At 42.6% G+C, this 18,717-nt stretch overlaps 1 protein-coding gene across 17 annotated transcripts in view; it reads right to left on the bottom strand.

The window, feature by feature from the left end:
• Positions 1–18,717, bottom strand: part of rfx3 (regulatory factor X, 3 (influences HLA class II expression)) — a 651,544-nt gene that overhangs the window by 57,929 nt on the left and 574,898 nt on the right. For all 17 annotated transcript variants that reach the window (XM_068030220.1, XM_068030223.1, XM_068030230.1 and 14 more), the window contains 2 exons: positions 12,230–12,327; positions 2,258–2,407 (listed from right to left, as the gene is read on the bottom strand). In XM_068030220.1, coding sequence (XP_067886321.1) covers positions 2,258–2,407; positions 12,230–12,327 — 248 coding nt within the window. The remainder of the gene's footprint in view (positions 1–2,257; positions 2,408–12,229; positions 12,328–18,717) is intronic.

Raw genomic sequence — 18,717 nt, forward strand, 5'->3', positions numbered from 1 at the left:
GAGATTTGCATACATATCTGCTCCTCTATCTTTCCCTGACTGTTTGGAGGCCTGTAGTACACTCACAGCCAAGTGATTGTCACCTTTTTGTTTTTAAGTTCTACCCATATGGCCTCATTTGAAGAACCTTCGAAGATATCATCCCTCCTTACTGCAGTAATTGACTCTTTGATCAACAGTACAATGCCACCTCCTCTTTTATCCCTCCCCTGTCACGCCTGAAGATTCTATACCCTGGAATATTAAGTTTAAGACCGGTACATGGTAAAAAATAACAATCAAAATGTTGGTGATGGTCTGAAATTGTTGAACTCAACTATGAGCCCAGAAGGCTGTAAAGTGCCTGATTGGAAAATGAGATGCTGTTCCTCGAGCTTGCATTGAGCTTCCCTGGAACACTGCAGCAGGCTGAGGACAGAAATGTGAGCATGAGAGCAGACTGGTGAATTAAAATGACAAGCAACCGGAAGCTTGGGGTCATGCTTGGGTTGAGCGGAGGTGTTCTGTATAGCGGTCACCCGATCTGTGTTTGGTCTCCCCAGTGTAGAGAAGACCACACTGCGAGCAGTGAACACAGTATACTAAATTGAAAGAAGTACAAATCACTGCTTCACCTGGAAGGAACGTTTGGGGCCTTGGATGGTAAGCAGAGAGCAGGTAAAGAGCAGGGGTTACACCTTGTGCGATTGCATGGGAAGGTGCCGTGGGAAGGGGACGAGGTGTCATAGGAGTGGACCAGGGTGTCGCGGAGGGAATGGTCCTTTGGAATGCTGACAGGGGAGAGGAGAGCGAAATGTGTTTGGTGGTGGCATCATGCTGGAGGTGGCAGAAATGGCAGAGGATGATCATTTAGATGTGGAGGCTGGTGGGGTGGAAAGTGAGGACAAGGGGAACCCTGTCGTGGTTCTGGGAGGGAGGGGAAGGGGTGAGAGCAGAAGTGTGGGAAATGGGTCGGACATGGTCAAGGGGCCTGTCAACCACAGTGATGGGGTGTCCTTGGTTGAGGAAAATGGAAGACAGGCACTAAGGGGATGTACAAAGGTGGTTAGTTGATATTTACGTTCAATATGACATTGTTTGATTTATAAATTTGGTTTGTAGTGTATACTTTTGGGTTGGCTTTTATTTTTGCATGGTGATCAAATGGTCCTTATGATGGTCAGTAAAAGAGGGAAAGTAAGGTGTTTGACCATTGGTCAATGGGGAATTGGAGTTACATTTACTGGTATTGCAGTCGGATTAATCGCTCCACCTGCTTCTCTTTGGCAAGAGAAATTGAAATATATTCAGCTCTCTTGGAATTCAGAGTTTCGGTGAGCTCCCTTATGTAAAAGTGGACAGCAAACTGGCAGATGTTGCAAATATCTCCAGCTTCAGCCTGGAATGAGCCCAATGCATAACAATTCACGGGTATAGTCACCTTCACAGTCACTGGCAATGCTGTCCTCAGTCTGCTCTGAGGTTGCAGCTGTGGTTGCAGCAGGTGGCATATTTCAGTGAGGATGTCCTTACTGAAGCGCAGATGTTTCACACATTGTTCCTCGCTGAGGTGCAGTGGGGGAGCATTGCTTCCAGAACAATCTGGATGGATATGAACTCCTGCTGAGAGCCCTTCTCTCCCTTGCTGTTCTGCAGCTTGTCCTGCTTTGTGTCATCTCTGCTCATACACCCTGTCATGCTGTAGTCTGGGCCTATGTCTGGGAGAAAGTGGTTTGTACAGAATCCTTGAAGTCAGGACAAAGTACTTCAGCATGTGTCATATCACCCCCTGTAAATTTTAGCAAGTTTAAAGAACTCGAGAAACCACCAAACACTTCTATGGTCGCAGCAACAGTGAGTAGAAATCAAACAGAAACTGACTTTTAAGTAGTTGATGATCCCTCTAAATAGCACTGGTGGGGTTCCCTCCTCCTGAGCATGTTTTCAGCTGTGTGTGTTTAAGGGACGGTGTTAGCTGGAGCACTGAGCTCCAAAACGGCAGCACTGGCCGTTTGAAGCCAAAATGGCATTTGTAATGCCAAAAAATTGGATGTTCAGGAGCCAAATTTTGTGGCTAAGCATTTTTAATCAGTGACTAGTCCACCAGCTGTGAGTAATCTGATTTTAAATGATTGAAAATGACTTTTAAAAAACCTATGGAGAGCCAATTACTAATTTCATTCATCTACAGTAGTGTTTCTGAGTGAATTGAATCTTTTTAAATATTTAAACATCATTAATTTTAGTTGATATCACATTGTACAGTCCTGAAGCTTACCTGGACATTGGCGAAGTCTACACGATTGAGGTCACTGAGCATCTGATTAATTTGAGATGTGTTTTGCAGCACAGCTCGAGCAGCTTGAGCTAAATGATTGAGGGACGTATATCTGCGCAGTGTCTGAGCAAAGGCACTTACAGCTCCAACCTATCGGAAAGCAGGTATAAATATGAAGAAGGTTATAGCACCTGGGTCTTGAAATGATGATAGGGTTGCTTATACCTTTGAATATTTCTTCTGTGGGTGGGCGGGCGGGAGGGATGGAGGGTTGGAGGGGGAAAGAGGGAAGGATGGATGGAAGGAAGGAGGGAAGGAGGGTGGGATGGGATGGATGGATGACTTTCATTAATATAGCACCTTTCATGACCTCAGGACATCCCAAAGTGCTTTACAGCCAGTGAAGTACTGTTTAGTTTAGTTTAGAGATACAGCACTGAAACAGACCAACAACCACCCATTTATACTAACCCTACACTAATTCCATATTCCTACCACATCCCCACCTGTCCCTATATTTCCCTACCACCTACCTATACTAGGGGCAATTTATAATGGCCAATTAACCTATAAACCTGCAAGTCTTTGGCAATACTCTTGGCAATTCAATACTCTTGAATTGTAGTCACTATTATAATGTAGGAAATGCTGCAGTCAATTGGTACATAGCCATCTGATAATGACCAGATAATCTGTTTTTACTGATGTTAATCGTGAGACAAATATTGGCCATGACACCTGAGATAGTACCCCTGCACATCTTCGAAATAGTGCCATGGGATCTTTTACATCCACCTGAGACAGCAGATGGGGCCTCAGTTTAAAGTCTCATCGAAAAGATGGCACCTCCAACAATACAGCAGTCCTTCAGTACTGCACTAAGTATCAGCCGAGATTTTTGTGCTCAAGTGTCTGGAGTGAAACTTGAAACCCATAACCTTCTGACTCAGAGATGAGAATGGTATTAACTGAGCCAAAACTGACATAATACAATGGGGATAACCTGATCCTGTATGCACATTAATACATGTGCCTAATGTCAATTTTAGTACATTTATATTGTGCATGTTAAGAATGTTCCAACCTAACCTGGAATTTCACTCATTTTGTACAGCCAGCTGAATTTAAAAAAATTCCCAGACTATGCCAATGTTTGTTTCGTCTTGACTATGCCCAAAGGCATGATACAATATCTGAAATTTTTAAAGAGTGGATTCCTGGGACAGAAAACCAGCATCAGAACAGATCAAAAAAAGCTAACTGAAATAAGAGGAATGAATATCCAAAGTCATCCATTCCTCTCAACCTTATTTGTGTATTAATTCAACATTATAATTCTATCCTCCAACAGTCAATAGCAAACTTTTAGCATATAGATGGAGCAATTCACCCATGAATTTACATCCATATTAATGAGTTTGTCTTGGAAAATGAAATTGAATTGCAATAGGTCTGAGGCACAATTACTCAGCTCCTTGTGCAATACAGTAAGTAGAGGTGTGTTGTGGAATAAGATCTGGTGGGCAGTAAGCACATCAGTTTGAACCCTATCGCTTTTAGTAAACAGAACAACGGGAATACACACTGCCTAGGAACACAAATACCATATTAGAACACAAACCCTGTATGGTATTACCAGGAGCTATTCCAGAACATTCAATGGAGAAAGAAAATATCAGGAACTAAAGTCCAATCATACAAACATACTCCACCATTCAATAAGATCATGGCTGATCTGTTTGTGTCTCAAATTCCACATTACAATCTACCCCCGAAAACCTTTGATTCCCTTGCCTTACAAGAATCTATCTACCTCTGCCTTAAAAAATATTCAATGACCCCATCTCCACCACCTTCTGAGGCAGAGAGTTCCAAAGTCGCACAACCCTCTGAGAGAAAAAAATTCTCCTCATCTCTGTCCTAAAAGGGGACACCCAATCATAAAACAGTGCCCCCTAGTCCTGGACTCACCCACAAGAGGAAACAACCTTTCCACATCCACCTTGTCAAGACCGTTCAGGATCTTATAAACTTCAATTAAATCTCCCCTCACTCTTCTAAACTCCAGTGAAAACAAGCCCAGTCTGTCCAACCTTTCCTTATAAGACAACCTACTCATTCCATGTATCAATCTAGTAAAACTCCTCTGAACCGCCTCCAATGAATTTATGTCCATCCTTAAATGAGAATAAAACTGCACACAGTATTCGAGATGTGGTTTCACCAATGCCCTGTATAACTGAAGCATAAAATCCTTACTTTTATTTTCAATTCCTTTCGTAATAAAGGATAGCATTACATTAGCATTCTTTATTAATTGCTGTATCTGAATACTAGCTTTTTGTGAGTCATGCACTAGAACACCTAGATTCCGCTACACCTCGGAACTCTGCAGTCGTTCTCCATTTAACTAATACTCTGTGTTTTTATTCTTCCTGCCAAAGTGAACAACTTCACATTTTCCCACGTTATACTCCATCTGCCAGATTTTTGCCCACTCACTCAACCTATTTATGTTGGTCTGCAATCTCCTTATGTCCTCTTCACAACATACTTTCCTACCTATCTTTGTGTATTCTGCAAATTTAGCTACCATGCCATCGCTCCCCTCATCTAAGTCATTGATATAAATTGTAAAAAGTTGAGACCCCAGCACAGAGCTCTGTGGGACTTTACTCGTCACATCCTGCCAATCAGAACAGGACCCATTTATGCATCCTCTCTATTTTCTACCAGCCAGCCAATCTTCTATCCATGCTAATATGTTACCCCCTATACCATGAGCTCCTACTTTGCACAATAACCTTTTATGTGGCACCTTGTCAAATGCTACTGTCAACGGGCTCCCCTTTAGCCACAACACGTTACTCCTTCAAAGAACTCCAATAAATTGGTTAAGCATGATTTTCCTTTCACAAAACCATGCTGACTATTCCTGATTACCTTGAGTTTTTCTAAGTGCCCAGCTATAGCCTCCTTAATGATCAACTCTAACACCTTCCTCATGACAGGTGTCAAGCTAACTGGCCTATAGTTACCTATTTTCTGCCCCCCCCTCCCCCATTCTTGAATAGACGGGTTATATTTGCTACTTTGTAGTCTGATCGAACCGTTCCAAAATCCAGTGAATTTTGAAAAATTAACACCTTATAACCAAAGTAATAGTCAAAAAATATTAAACCACACCCCATCTGCCATTCTCAGATGGATGTAAAAGGTCTCATCACACTATTCAAAGAAGACCAAGGAGGTCTTCTGCTGTTCTGGCAAACATTCCTCCCCAAACAATACAACAAAAACACTCCCTAACACCACCAAACCACAAACCCCATTCTACCACCCTTGCAAACACTACCCAAACAACAACATCAAAAACCTTCCTAAGACACCACCACCAAAACCTTCCTCAGACAACACCACCAAAAACAGATTATCTGGTCATTCATTTACTTACTGTTGTGGGACTGAGCTATGCGCATATTGGCTGCCACATTTGCTTACAAAACAACAGCGACTAAAAGTAATCCATTTTTTCTAAAGTTGTTACTGGATATACTGAGGACTGAAGAGTGCCAAATAAATGCAAATTCTTTATTTCTCTTTTCTATTGACTAGTTGCTGGATGGGTGATGTGACATAATAACAGGGTATCTTTAATTAATGGGAAAAACTGAATCTGTCATAGTTCCTAAACACTTAGGCACAAAAACTTATCACCATACTCTGCTCTGCAGCAAGCATCAATTCTTAAGTATTCTGGCTTCATGTAAATCACTAGTTACTAAGTATTTCTAAATTTGCTGACAAATATCAATAAAATCACTGTCACCAAAAAACTAGGCTCATCAGTTGCCACAGAATGCAGCTGCACAATATAAAAGCTACACAAATGATTTTAGCCCAGATTCTCCACTGCTTACCTCTTGTAGTGGCATAAATTAGTTGGGTAATTCACTCAAATATTCATTTGGGTGCAGAAACATCTATGTATAATTTCTCAACATTCAAGTGTGCAGAATGTTGTTTGTAAGAGATCCAGAGCTACTATGTAATCAACTGTGGCAGCAGCTGATTTAGAAGGCACCAGCAAGAACATTGAATCTGTTATATTTCAGTCACTTGACTATTTTTTTCTACTGCTGATACTTGGGTTCTCATGGACTGCTGCATCATTTATTTGTTTTTGCTTAGCCTAGCACTATTACTAGCATAAGAGCAAAATACCACGGATGCGTTTCCCAATGGAAATTCCCCCTATATTCAAGATTGCCGATGATACAAAATTTGGCGGCATAGTGAGTAGTTTTGATGGGACCATAAAATTACACACCTTTATAGGTTAAGTGAGTGGGCAAAACTGGCAGATAGATTTTGATGCAGGTAAGTGTAAGATCAATCTAAGACAGATCCCAGCATTTTTTAAATGTTGAAGAGTTGGGAATAATGGAGGTCCAAGGGATTTAGGGGTGCATGAACATAGATCACTAAAACATAGTGGTCAGTTAAAAAAAATAATCCAAAAGCCTAATGGAATGTTAGTCTTTATATCTAGAGGTCTAGAATATAAATGGAAGTTTTGTTACAACTATACAAAGCCCTGGGTAGACCACATCTCGAGTATTGTGTACAGTTCTGGACACCACATCTTAGAAAGGATATATTGGCCTTGGAAGGGATGTAGCACATATTTACCAGAAAGTTACCAGGGCTCCAAGGGTTAAATTTTTAGGAGGTATTATGTAAACTCGGCTTGTATTCCCTAGAATATAGACAGTTAAGGGGTGATTTGATTGAGGGTCTTATGATTTTGAAAAGAATTGATAGGGTAGATAGAAACTTCTTCTGCTGGTGGGGAGTCTAGGACAAGGAGAGTCTAGGACAAGGGGATATAACTTTAAAATTAGAGTCAGGCCATTCAGGAAAGGTTAGGAAACATTTATTCACACAAAAAGCTGTAGATGCTAGCTCAATTAATATTTTAAAACCGGAGGTCAAGAGTTTTGCTTGGCAAAGGCATTAAGAGATATGGAGCCAAGGTGGGTGGATGGAGTTCGGATACAGATTAGCCATGATCTCATTAAGTGGTGGGATATGCTTGAGGGGCTGAATGATCTACTCCGGTTCTTATGCTCCTATGCTAAGTCAGCAGACTTGATGTCACAATAAGATATGTAGAATGCCTAGCAAACTATAACGTAGAGACTTCATTCACAATTTTATTCTTTCGGTGGCAATGCTTGAAAGAAGGCATCCAAGTTGACTAACAGGCAGCATACGCTGATTGCCCATAACTGTCAAGTTATAACTACAGGCTCTGACATTCCTACCAGGCAAAAACTGTGGGGAACTTACATTACAGGGTCCAGGTTAGCAAAGAGTCAGATGCAATGTTGTGCCACCTACTATAAGAACACAAACAGTACCATGGAGCTGGCACATCTGGTACAGTAGCGGTCAGCTGTGGCCTGAAGTTTAACTCCACCTGTTTCTAGCAACCCTGCAATCCCGACCTATGGGGATGGTGTCGTGGTGGTACAGAGAACCATTCACTGGCACCCACTTCTGCATCAAACATTGGACGAAGTGCCAAGTTGATCTATTACAGGTGCTGAATTGCACCTGTACCTTTGATTTCCTTTTGCTTAGCTTTGTCTATTTCTTCTTAGTCTGCTACCATTCAACCTTGGAAAATGCTGATAATGGATTGAAATATCTTGTGAGGCTTTTCAAAGACTTGACTATTTTCCCTCCTATTCTGACACTCCCCTTTAACCATCTCATCTTTGGATTTCAGGCACACACAATTTTCTGCTGCCACCACTCATCCAGATCTGTTAGGGAAATGTGCCAGCCTCAGAAAATTGAATGTAACCAGCTACACCCACTTGCATCCATCCAGTACTTGCCTGTAGCCATTTTATGGACAGGACGAGAGATGATAGAGATGGTTCCCCTTTTTCACCTCTCAACTGACCGAAGACAGCGTGTTTTATTTAAAAAGTTGTTTCTTTTTAACCTGAGTGCTTTAATTATCAAGAAAGACAAATGACAGGTTTTCTCATTTGTTTAAAAGAAAGTGTTTATCCCGAAATATTATTTTTTTATTTTTATTTTAGAGATACAGCACTGAAACAGGCCCTTTGGCCCACCGAGTCTGTGCCGACCACCAACCACCCATTTATGCTAATCCTACATTAATCCCATATTCCCTACCACATCCCCTCTATTCTCCTACCACCTACCTACACTAGGGGCAATTTACAATAGCCAATTTACTTATCAACCTGCAAGTCTTTGGCTGTGGGAGGAAACCGGAGCACCCGGCGGAAACCCACATGGTCATAGGGAGAACTTGTAAACTCCACACAGGCAGTGCCCAGAACTGAACCCAGGTTGCTGGAGCTGTGAGGCTGTGGTGATAACCACTGCGCCACTGTGCCACCCTATGCACATATGCAACAACACCCACTCTCACACTCATACAGATACACACACACTCAAGAAAAGATAGAGATTATAAAGATAATGTGCATTAGGTCTGATGATTTTAAAGAGTTCTCTGTTAAACTTGCTTTTCCCTGAGTGAAGACTTGAAACGGCGCAGGCCTGTAATCTTTTCCCTTGTTCACTGAAGAAAGACTTGAGAGTTTCAGGAAGATGGATGCGCTGTTGCAAACTGCTCTGGTTATATTCCAGCCAAAGGTCAATGGCAAAGTCCTGGTACAATTTCTCAGGTAGGAAGTTCAAGGCCAACTATAGTCGCTGCCTATGTACAGTTCAAAACTGGTAATCTTCGAGATGGTCCTTTCTCTTCGATGGCATAAATGGATTTCCTTTGGCTGCCCAGAATATACCTTTAATTAAAGTTCTTTATTAGAAACCTGGGGGAATTTTATGCTCTCCCCCGCGACAGGTTTGGAGGCGGGGAGAGTATAAAATCAGATGGGATGGTGGCAGGCTCCCCCCCTACTCTGGGGACCCTGCCACCTTCCTGCCTCTGCCGAAATTAAGTCCAGGGAAGGAAGGCCTGTGAATGGCCTTCCTGCCCTGCCGCCAATTGAGGCCCTTAACTGGGCAATTCATTGGGTGAATCCCTAGTGGGGAACAGCAGAAAAGCTAACCCCTTTACCCAACTGTGGGGGTACTCACAGCATTAGGCTCTGATCATTGATTATAGTTTTCAGGGTTTGGTGGAACCATTCCAGAGCCCCTTGTGACTGTGGGTGTTATCCCGAGGATTTTATCTGTTCATGCTGACGTTATGCATAACCTCTTGGAACACCCGAGACATGAAATTTGATCCTTGATTTGAATGGATCTCTTTAGGCAGTCCATAGTGGGTGAAAAACTGGGTCAGCCCTCGACCACGGCTTTTGCTGTGATTTTTCTTAGGTGTATGGCCTCTGGGAATTGGGTGGCCAAGACCATGATAGTTAAAATATATTGAAAACCCGTTCTAAGCTAGGTAAGAATCCCACACAATCTACCAGAACTCTGTTAAAGGGTTCATCAAAAGCAGGTATAGGTATTAGTGGGATGGGCTTGATTGCAGGTTGTGGTTTCCCAACAACCTGACAGGTATGGCAGGTCCTACAGAATTTAACCACATCCTGGTAGAGGCAAGGCCAATAAAAGTGCTGGCTTATCCGGGCTTGGGTCTTTTGTATACCTGAGTTCCATTCCATTGGGATTTCGTGGGCAATCCTCAAAATTTTCCTATGGTAGTTGGGAGGAACTAAAATTTGGTGGACTACTGTCCCCTCATCCTCTGTAGGTTACCGAGGAGGTTTCTACTTTCTCATCACTCCATGTCTTTTAAGTAATAGCATTCAGGAGCCCCTTCTGCTTCTGCCTCAGAACAAGCAGTCTGTGCTATTCTTTTTAAGTCAGGATCTGCCTGCTGAGCCTCAATCAAGGAGGATTTGCTGAACACCTCCTTCTCCTCTCCGAAATCCCTGAAAAAAGTTTTGGTCAGCCAGACTTCTGGGTCATCTGTCCAAATTACTGGCTCAGCTTTCTCTAGCGGATCTTGCTTAGCCATGGACCTGGTCCCTACGCAGTCAGGGAATATTCCGGGGACTTCCTCCTGTAACTGCTCCATCTCCTTGGCCTCATTTGGCTTGTCTAAGATTATCGGGGAGGCTATCACTTTACCCCCAGCCAAATCAGTACCCAACATCAAACCTATTCCAGCCACAGGCAGACTAGGGACAATCCCTACTGTAACTAGTCCAAAGACTAGTTCATAATGTAAGTGGACCCTATATAGGGATATGGGCATGAACCCACCTTCAATGCCTTTTACCAGAACCTCCGCATTCACCCAGCTCTCTGCTGGGATGCCTTTACCCAAGGCCAACTCCTTTGTCTGCCCAGAATATACCTTTATTAAAGCTCTTTATCAGAAATCTAGTTTCTGACTTGCAGCCATAGTTTCTCTTGCCATGACCCTCATAAATTGTTTCTGATGGTTAGGCTATAGTTGGACAATGGAGTCCAGGTGTCATTCATCCTCATATCGTCTTGATAAAGTAGAGCTTTTCACACCCATTCTTTTGAATTTGAGTTTAGAGTCAAAAGGTCTGCGACAGCATTGCCAACCAAACCAGTTGGGGAGAAGCAGCCATTACCACAGAAAGGGTTATTTGCATTTTAATGATTTCTCAGTGATGTGCCCAGAAAGGTCATTTGTATTCTAATGACTTCTCCAAGACATGTCCAGACATGAAAATTAATCAGGGTTCTTGTAGTTCTATGTGTATTGGCGTAAAGGAAAGATCACCTGACCTCTTACTCCATTGTATCTGTTTCGGGTTAACTTCATAAGTTCATTTTATAGTTCATAAGTTCAGATTGTGTGGGCATGACATCATTTAGGACTAAACTGTGCCCATATTGGAAATTATAGGCTTCTGCCACCAGCTGGTACTACTGGAAATCACAATTTTGCATAAATCATATCCCTAAGTTTGCAAATTGTAAAAACCAGTGAGGTGTATCCTATATACAGAGTTTTACAGTACATGTAATCTGTTTAGAACAGTAATTTATACTACTTTACTGACTAGGCTCAAATCAATGAACAAAGAAGCCAAGCTTTTAACTAATGTAAATAAATTCAATGTTGAATGATAAGGCACTTCACCACAGCTATAGAAAAATTAGACTGACAGATCAGTCTTCAATAATTTTGAATTAGCACTGCAAATGCAACAGGATCTCATTGAAACATATAAGATCCTGAGGGTACTTGATAGAGTGGATACCAGGAGAATGTTTCCTCTTGTAGGGGAGACTAGAACTAGGGGACACAGTTTAAGAAGACGAGGTCTCCCTTTTAAGATGGAAAAAAGGAGAAATGTTCTTTCTCAAAGGGTCGTTAGTCTGTGGAATTCTCTTCCCCAGAAAGCAGTGGAGGCTGGATCACTGAATTTATTCAAGGCTGAGTTACATAGATTTTTGATAGACAAGGGAGTCAAGGATTATGGGGGGCAGACAGGAAAGTGGAGTTGAAACCACAACTGGATCAGCCATGATCTTATGGAATGGCGCAGCAGGCTCGAAGGGCCTACTTCTGCTCCTAAGTCCTACGTTCCTATGAGGTAAGTTAATTCTGAGATATGCTAGACCAAGTTTTCACTTCAGAGCAGGAAAGATTCTCAAGCAATTTTATTTTACTGAACATATACTGAGATCAAAAGTCATATTTAAATAGCTTTAAAGGTCTTGTAAATGCCATGAATAAATTATGTAGAAATATCCCTTACATATCTCAACCTTAAGTTTTGAATGTTAGGTCCAAAGAAGGCTAGATTAACGTCAATTCAGTATTAATCAATATAGGGTATTTAATGAACTATATAACAGAATATTGCTTACATTCCTCGCTGAACAGCCTTAAACCTTCTATACTCTATTTGAACCAATTGAGATTGCAATTCATTTAGTCTATGGCAATTCCATTAGACTCACCTTGGTGCGAACCATTTGCTGTGGAATATTGTTCATGGCATTTGTCAGCCATCCTTCGAGGCTTTTTGCAAAATTACGAACGGCTTGGGTCAAGGCACCTAACAATGGGAAATGTGAATAAAAATATATTAATATAAATAAACAAGAAGTTCATCAAACATTTGCAACATGTCATCTAAAGTCAATCATTTAATGTCCTCTTTTCGGATCTTAGATATTGAAAGACTTTACAATTCAACTGAGGAAGCAAGAATAACTGTTCAGAACTGGATGGTGTAAAGGGTTAGATACTGGCCTTCCCAGATGGGATGAAGTCTTCATTTTGTTGGCTATAAAGTTTCACGTTAAGTGAGTTTGGGCAGCCTCAATCCAGATCCTCGAGGGCATGGATTGATAGCATAAAACTGCTCCTCATTTGGCATTAATTGGCAATGTTACTAAGAATTGTTGGTATGTGAAATGAAAAAAATGCCATTCTGTTGGAGTAAAGGGTGCTCTTTTCTGGCTAAGGCGTATTATTGGGGAAGAGTTGCATCGACTTTGCTAGCTATGCTATATATGATGTTAGAATGCTTAATGCTGTCATGGGGGTGCCTGAAATGGAAAGTATTCTGTTCCTCAGTACCACTGTCCCGAACCATGATGAGCACAAAGTAAAACTCATGCTTGCTTTGTTTTGTATAATGGCATAATTATATACATCTATGACTAGAATTTCTCTAGTGCCTTCTTTAACACATTAACTTGGATGACATCTCTCTTCATATTACTCCAGGTCTGTACTTTGAACTACGACAACACATCAACTGCTTTTCCACTGGATTAGCCCATATTGGTACTGGAGTGTGGAAATGTTACAAGCATAAGTGCCCGACCACAATATTCCAAACAGTTTCAAGATTCATGAAAATGGTCTCATCGTTAACAGTGATTTGTTCTAACAATGACCTTTGCATAATTATTTTTAATCCATTAAAAATGATTAGTGAGTGTTTTTTATCATCAGGGAATGGAAGCAATAATTTCCATGCACCTAATTGCTGCTTAGTATCCAGCAATATACATTGGCATTTACAAACTAATCTGACAACTGAATTACCTCATTCATATCTATTCAGGCTGATGATCGCTATGTTGATGTTGAGAATATTTTTCTACCTCCTGAGTATGAAAACAACCCCAGTTATCCTGGCGTGATTTCATCAACGAGTAGCAAAAAAAGTAGCCAATGATCCATGATCTTGCTCTGACAGCATGTTCCCAAGCAATTTCAACTGGACCTACCTTATCTATGCCTTTCTTTGGCAAGAGTAGGCCTCTTTGAAAATAGATGGTGTGTCAGTGTCCCGACACCTCTGGATGCACTGATATTTTTGAAGCAAGGGTGGGGGATGGGTGGGGCAGGGGGGAGCTGGGAACCTGCTTGCCTCCAGTTAATGGCTTGTTAAGCAACTTGAGGAGTTTGTTAATGGGCCAGGGAGGGCGAGAAAGCTATTTTCAAATTGTCAAACCCGAACCGTCTAGTGCACGTTAGTGTACAGCTGTCAGGTTCAATGCAGGGAGGAAATAGGTAATTTTTTTTAATGAGGAAATATTTTTGCCACGAGCGGATTTTGTGTGAGATCGGGCGCAGTACCTTTTAGTTGGCCGTTTGGCCACTTCTCTGCGCAGTGAGGCTGGTGGCCCTCCAATGTCCTGTCTCCTCTCTTCTGAAAGGCAGCGGCAGGCCCTGTCACGGTTGCCGTCTGCCTTTAACGATCATGCTCAGCAGGCATCTCAGCAGGCAGACGGCAGCCATGACAGGGCCTTCCTGGCACAGGTTGGCGCCACTAATTAGGCGCCAAGCTCGCCGCCAGCCCAATTAGGGCTTTAACATTTTAAGATTGCGTCGCATAAGTGATGCAGATGCAGCACGGGGTTGGGACCCGGAAATTATCTGGGTGTCAGGTTCCCAACCCCGGATTGAAAATCTAGCCCTTTATGTCAGAAAGACAATGCAGATCACTTTTAAAATCAGGGAATAAAATGTGCACTGAGTGGGGAAGGAAAAGAATAGGTAGAATAAAACTCACGGGCAAGACTGAAGGAAGAGTTGAAGAGAAAAATTAAGCTTTTGAAAGCAGGACTGCAGGAGGTATGAAGGAGTGATTTTGGGAGAAAGGATAAGGGCATGGTGGCTGAAAGTGCAGCTGCCAATGCAGAGAGAAAAAGCAGTTGATTAGTGTCAGAAGATAGCAGTGACAAAGCACTCAAAGAGGATACTGAGGTAGAATGGGATGGCTCCATGAAAGGGAGGATAAGGATCCTGAAATTAGTTCAAAGAAGTAGAAGTGGCCTAGTGAGTACCAGGTGATGGATCTATGAGGTTTAGAGCCAGTAAAAACATGTGCAGCAGCTTTCTGAATGAGTTGCAGTTTGTGGAAGCAGAGCAATGGAGATGATGACGGGAGCTAAAAGGATGGTTTCAGTTTTGTCTATACTAAAGTGGAAGAAATTCTGACACTTTCAAGATTTAATGTTAGACCCTCAGTTGCAGAGTCAAGCAACAAGCTGAATTGAAAGAAGCAGCAGAAAGCTATGGTTGTATGTCATCAGCATACTTACAGAACCTGATCCTGTACTTCTAGATGATGTCACCACAGGGCAGTATATAGACAAAAAGGAGGGGTCCAATGATGTTGCACCAGCAGTAACAGTGCGGTGATGGGGCGAGAAAGCACTGGAGAATATGTGATACACTCATTGGGATTGGAATCACTGGAGCGAGGAAAGAGCAGTACCACCAAGATGGCCTGCTGAACACAAACATTGGAGGAAGGCAGAATGATCAATAGTGCCAAAGACACTCAATAAACATTCAATATAAAATAGATGGATTGAATCTGCTAGAAATGTAGCCAGGGGAAAAGTAGAGAAGCAGGCTGGTAGCAGCATGGATCCTCCAATCTACAAAAATTCAACACTTAAACATTTCAGAACAAATAAAATGTGTATTTTGTTTATTGTGAATCTAAATTTGCTATGCTTATAATGACAAACAGAAGTTGGATCATTCAGCAATTCAGCTTCTAATTGTCGCTATAACACAGGCAAAATAGAAGCAAAGAATTGCAGTTCTATTATTTAATTTAATATGATGAATAGGAGCTTGACAGTGTCCATATCACTACTCCAAATGCAGGATTAATATATTGGTTAGAACTGATTTTATCTCAAATTACTGAATCAGATTTTGAGTGACTGATATTTAGAACGTAACTTTGTAAACATATAAGCTTGGTTCTGTAGACCGAGACAAATAGTTGAATAGGAAACTCAAAGAAAGCAGCTTAAAATGCATAAAATAAACTATCATTTGTCATTCTGAATGTAAAAATAGAAAGTTCACTAAAATTAAACATGAACAACACATTCTTCCATTCTTATAAGTAATTTCTTGCCCTGTGGTGAAAGCAGCCAGCTTGGGAGTAATTAACCAGCGATTTTGTCAATAATGCAGAATGCATAACCAAACCAGGCCATAAAACATATCTCCTAAAAAATGTAGTTTCACAAAATCATTCCTATTATACTGACAACTTTAGTATAGAACAAATACACTTACTGAAAACATATTCAATTTTTTCTGACCAAAGAACAAGGGATAATTTTACAAAATCACCCTCCTAGGATACAGTTTTGTCCACCAGGAGTGCATATTGGAAATGTGGGCATACTCCCAAAACAATTTTCTGTCCATGCATTTTAATGAACAGCAAATCATGGGACCTTATACCTGAATTCCCAATATAGACTGCAGCCTCAAATGCAGTTTTATAAAAGTAACCATCACACAAATGTTGGGTTTTTATGTGCGATTCAGCATCACACTTAAGCAGACCTCACATTTTCAATAATCAAGTGTGCAGCCTTTACTACCCAATATTTACTTAACTGATAGATTTGCCAGGGATCATAACAAAGAACCTTTGCTCTATATCAGCTACCAAAACATCCACATGCATTCTCTTTTCTTTTAAGGAAGGCAGACAGAAGAGCACACTATTGAGGTAAGGCATGGGCTGGATTTTACCAGCCCTCTGGGGACAGGCTGGGAGGTGGGGGGGAGACAACAGTAAAATGGCGTGAGAAGGCAGGGGGTGGCGTGCCAGTCGTCTTCCTGCTGCCATCCCACCTTGCCAGTGGCGGGGATGGTGGTGGACGGTCCTCCCACACTGAGGCCAGTTTAAGGATCTTAAATGGTCAATTAAGAGCCTCTTCCTGCCACTACTGGCATACTGTCAGCAGCAAGGGGCGGCCCGCCACCGCATGGAGAAACCGCCAGGTAAACCATTGTGGCCTCCCGATGGGCTCTGGGGAGGGAGGGCCCTGATTTTCAGTCACTCTTTGGCCCACAGTGGGTCCCCCTCAGTGGCCTCAGCCGTGTCCGTAGCAATGGCGCTGCCTGCCCTCACCACCCCACCCCCACTCACCGGGGCCTGCCTAACAGACATCTGCGATTCAGCAAGGACGTCTTCACTGAAATCTGCCACTTGCTGCAGCCACAACTGCAATCTCAGAGCAGGGTGAGGATTGCATTGCCAGTGGCTGTGAAGGTGACCGTGGCCATGAACTTTTATGTGTCTGGCTCGTTTCAGGCTGAAGGTGGAGATATTTTCAAGATCTCGCATTGTTTGTCCTCTAAGGACTAAAAAGAGTGAGGAAATTAAGGAAATTAATATCAGCACAGAAAAAGTATTGGAGAAACTTAAGAGACTAAAATCCAACAAATCCCTGGTATCTTATGGCCTACACCCTAGGGTTCTAAAAGAGATAGCTGCAGAGATAGTGGATGCGCGAGCTATAATTTTCCAAAATTCCTTATATTCGGGAACTGTCCCATCGGATTAGAAGTTGGCAAATGTTACACTGCTTTTTGAGAAAGGAGGGAGAGGAAACAGTCAACTACAGGCCAGTTAGTCTAACATCAGTCATTGGGCAAATGCTGGAAAGCTGATGTGCAACCATATGCAGAGAATCATGAAGGTCAATGTCTGCTATCCTGGCAGCACTCATGATGCTTTCATTCTGTGGCAATCTGATGTACTATCTGCATTTGACCCATCACAACAAACCAAAGAGTGGCTACTGGGCGACAAGCACCATCCACTAATGGGATGGGTTGTGACTCCGGTATAAAGGCCTGTTCAGTTCAGGAAAAAAAATACCTGACCCGAACCACATCAGATCCAGGCCCGATCCGGCCCGAGTCCCTCCATTTTTTCCCACGCCCGACCCGACCTGACCTGAGCCTGATCTGACCACTGGAATGTTCACTTTACCTACCTTCCAACTCTGAATCTGCAGGAAGCTGCAGCATGAGAGCGATGACGTCATAGAGATGCTCACTGCGCAGACTCAGAGTTTCCCTCCTTGACGTCCCAGACTCTCAGCTCAGGTAGGCTTTTCAACTTTTGACACTTATTAAACTCAACTTCCCAGCAGAGTAAAATGTAAGACTTACCGTGTGTGTCCGACCTGGACCCGGCCCGACCAGGACTCAGCCCGACCCAACCTGAGCCCGAAAGCCGGACGCGGAAGAGCGACCCGACCCGAATCCGACACATGTCGTCGGGTTCGGGTCAGGTAGCAGGCCTTTATTCCAGTGCACAACACATGCACATGTGCACAGGAGGCATACAATTTAAGCTATGCTGACACAGTGGCGCAGTGGTTAGCACCGCAGCCTCACAGCTCCAGCTACCCGGGTTCGATTCTGGGTACTGCCTGTGTGGAGTTTGCAAGTTCTCCCTGTGTCTGCGTGGGTTTCCTCCGGGTGCTCCGGTTTCCTCCCACATGCCAAAAGACTTGCAGGGTGATAGGTTAATTGGCCATTATAAATTGCCCCTAGGGAAATATAGGGACAGGTGGGGATGTGGTAGGAATATGGAATTAGCGTAGGATTAGTATAAATGGGTGGTTGTTGGTCGGCACAGACTCGGTGGGCCGAAGGGCCTGTTTCAGTGCTGTATCTCTAAACTAAACTAAACTAAAAAACTAAACATGAAATGTGATAGAACAGACCATTGACGTGCACTTCCACTGCCTGGACTGTTTTGAAGGAGCCCTGCAGTTCTCAGCAAAGCAGGTGTCGCGAATCGTGGTGGCCTGCTGCAGACTGCACAACCTTGCCATCATGATGGCATAGCCCTTTTCTGCCTGTGCGATCTGTGAGTAACTTATCTGACTGCAATACCAGTAAACAAATCCCAATCATCAAGAACTCCAATACTTCACCTTCCCTCTGTCCCTGACCATTAGTGTCTATTTGAAATGCAAAACTAAAAGCGAACACAAAATAAACATTCCAACACAAATTGGTAAATCAAAACATTCCATATTGTATACAAAAGTCAACTAATCATCCTTGCGCATTCCCTAAGTGCCTGTCTTCGTGTGCCTTTGCCAGTCCCAGTGCTCCTACTCAGTACTATCCCAATCGCTGCAGT

This window comes from Heterodontus francisci, chromosome 4 (assembly GCF_036365525.1).
Source record: "Heterodontus francisci isolate sHetFra1 chromosome 4, sHetFra1.hap1, whole genome shotgun sequence".
NCBI lineage: Eukaryota > Metazoa > Chordata > Chondrichthyes > Heterodontiformes > Heterodontidae > Heterodontus > Heterodontus francisci.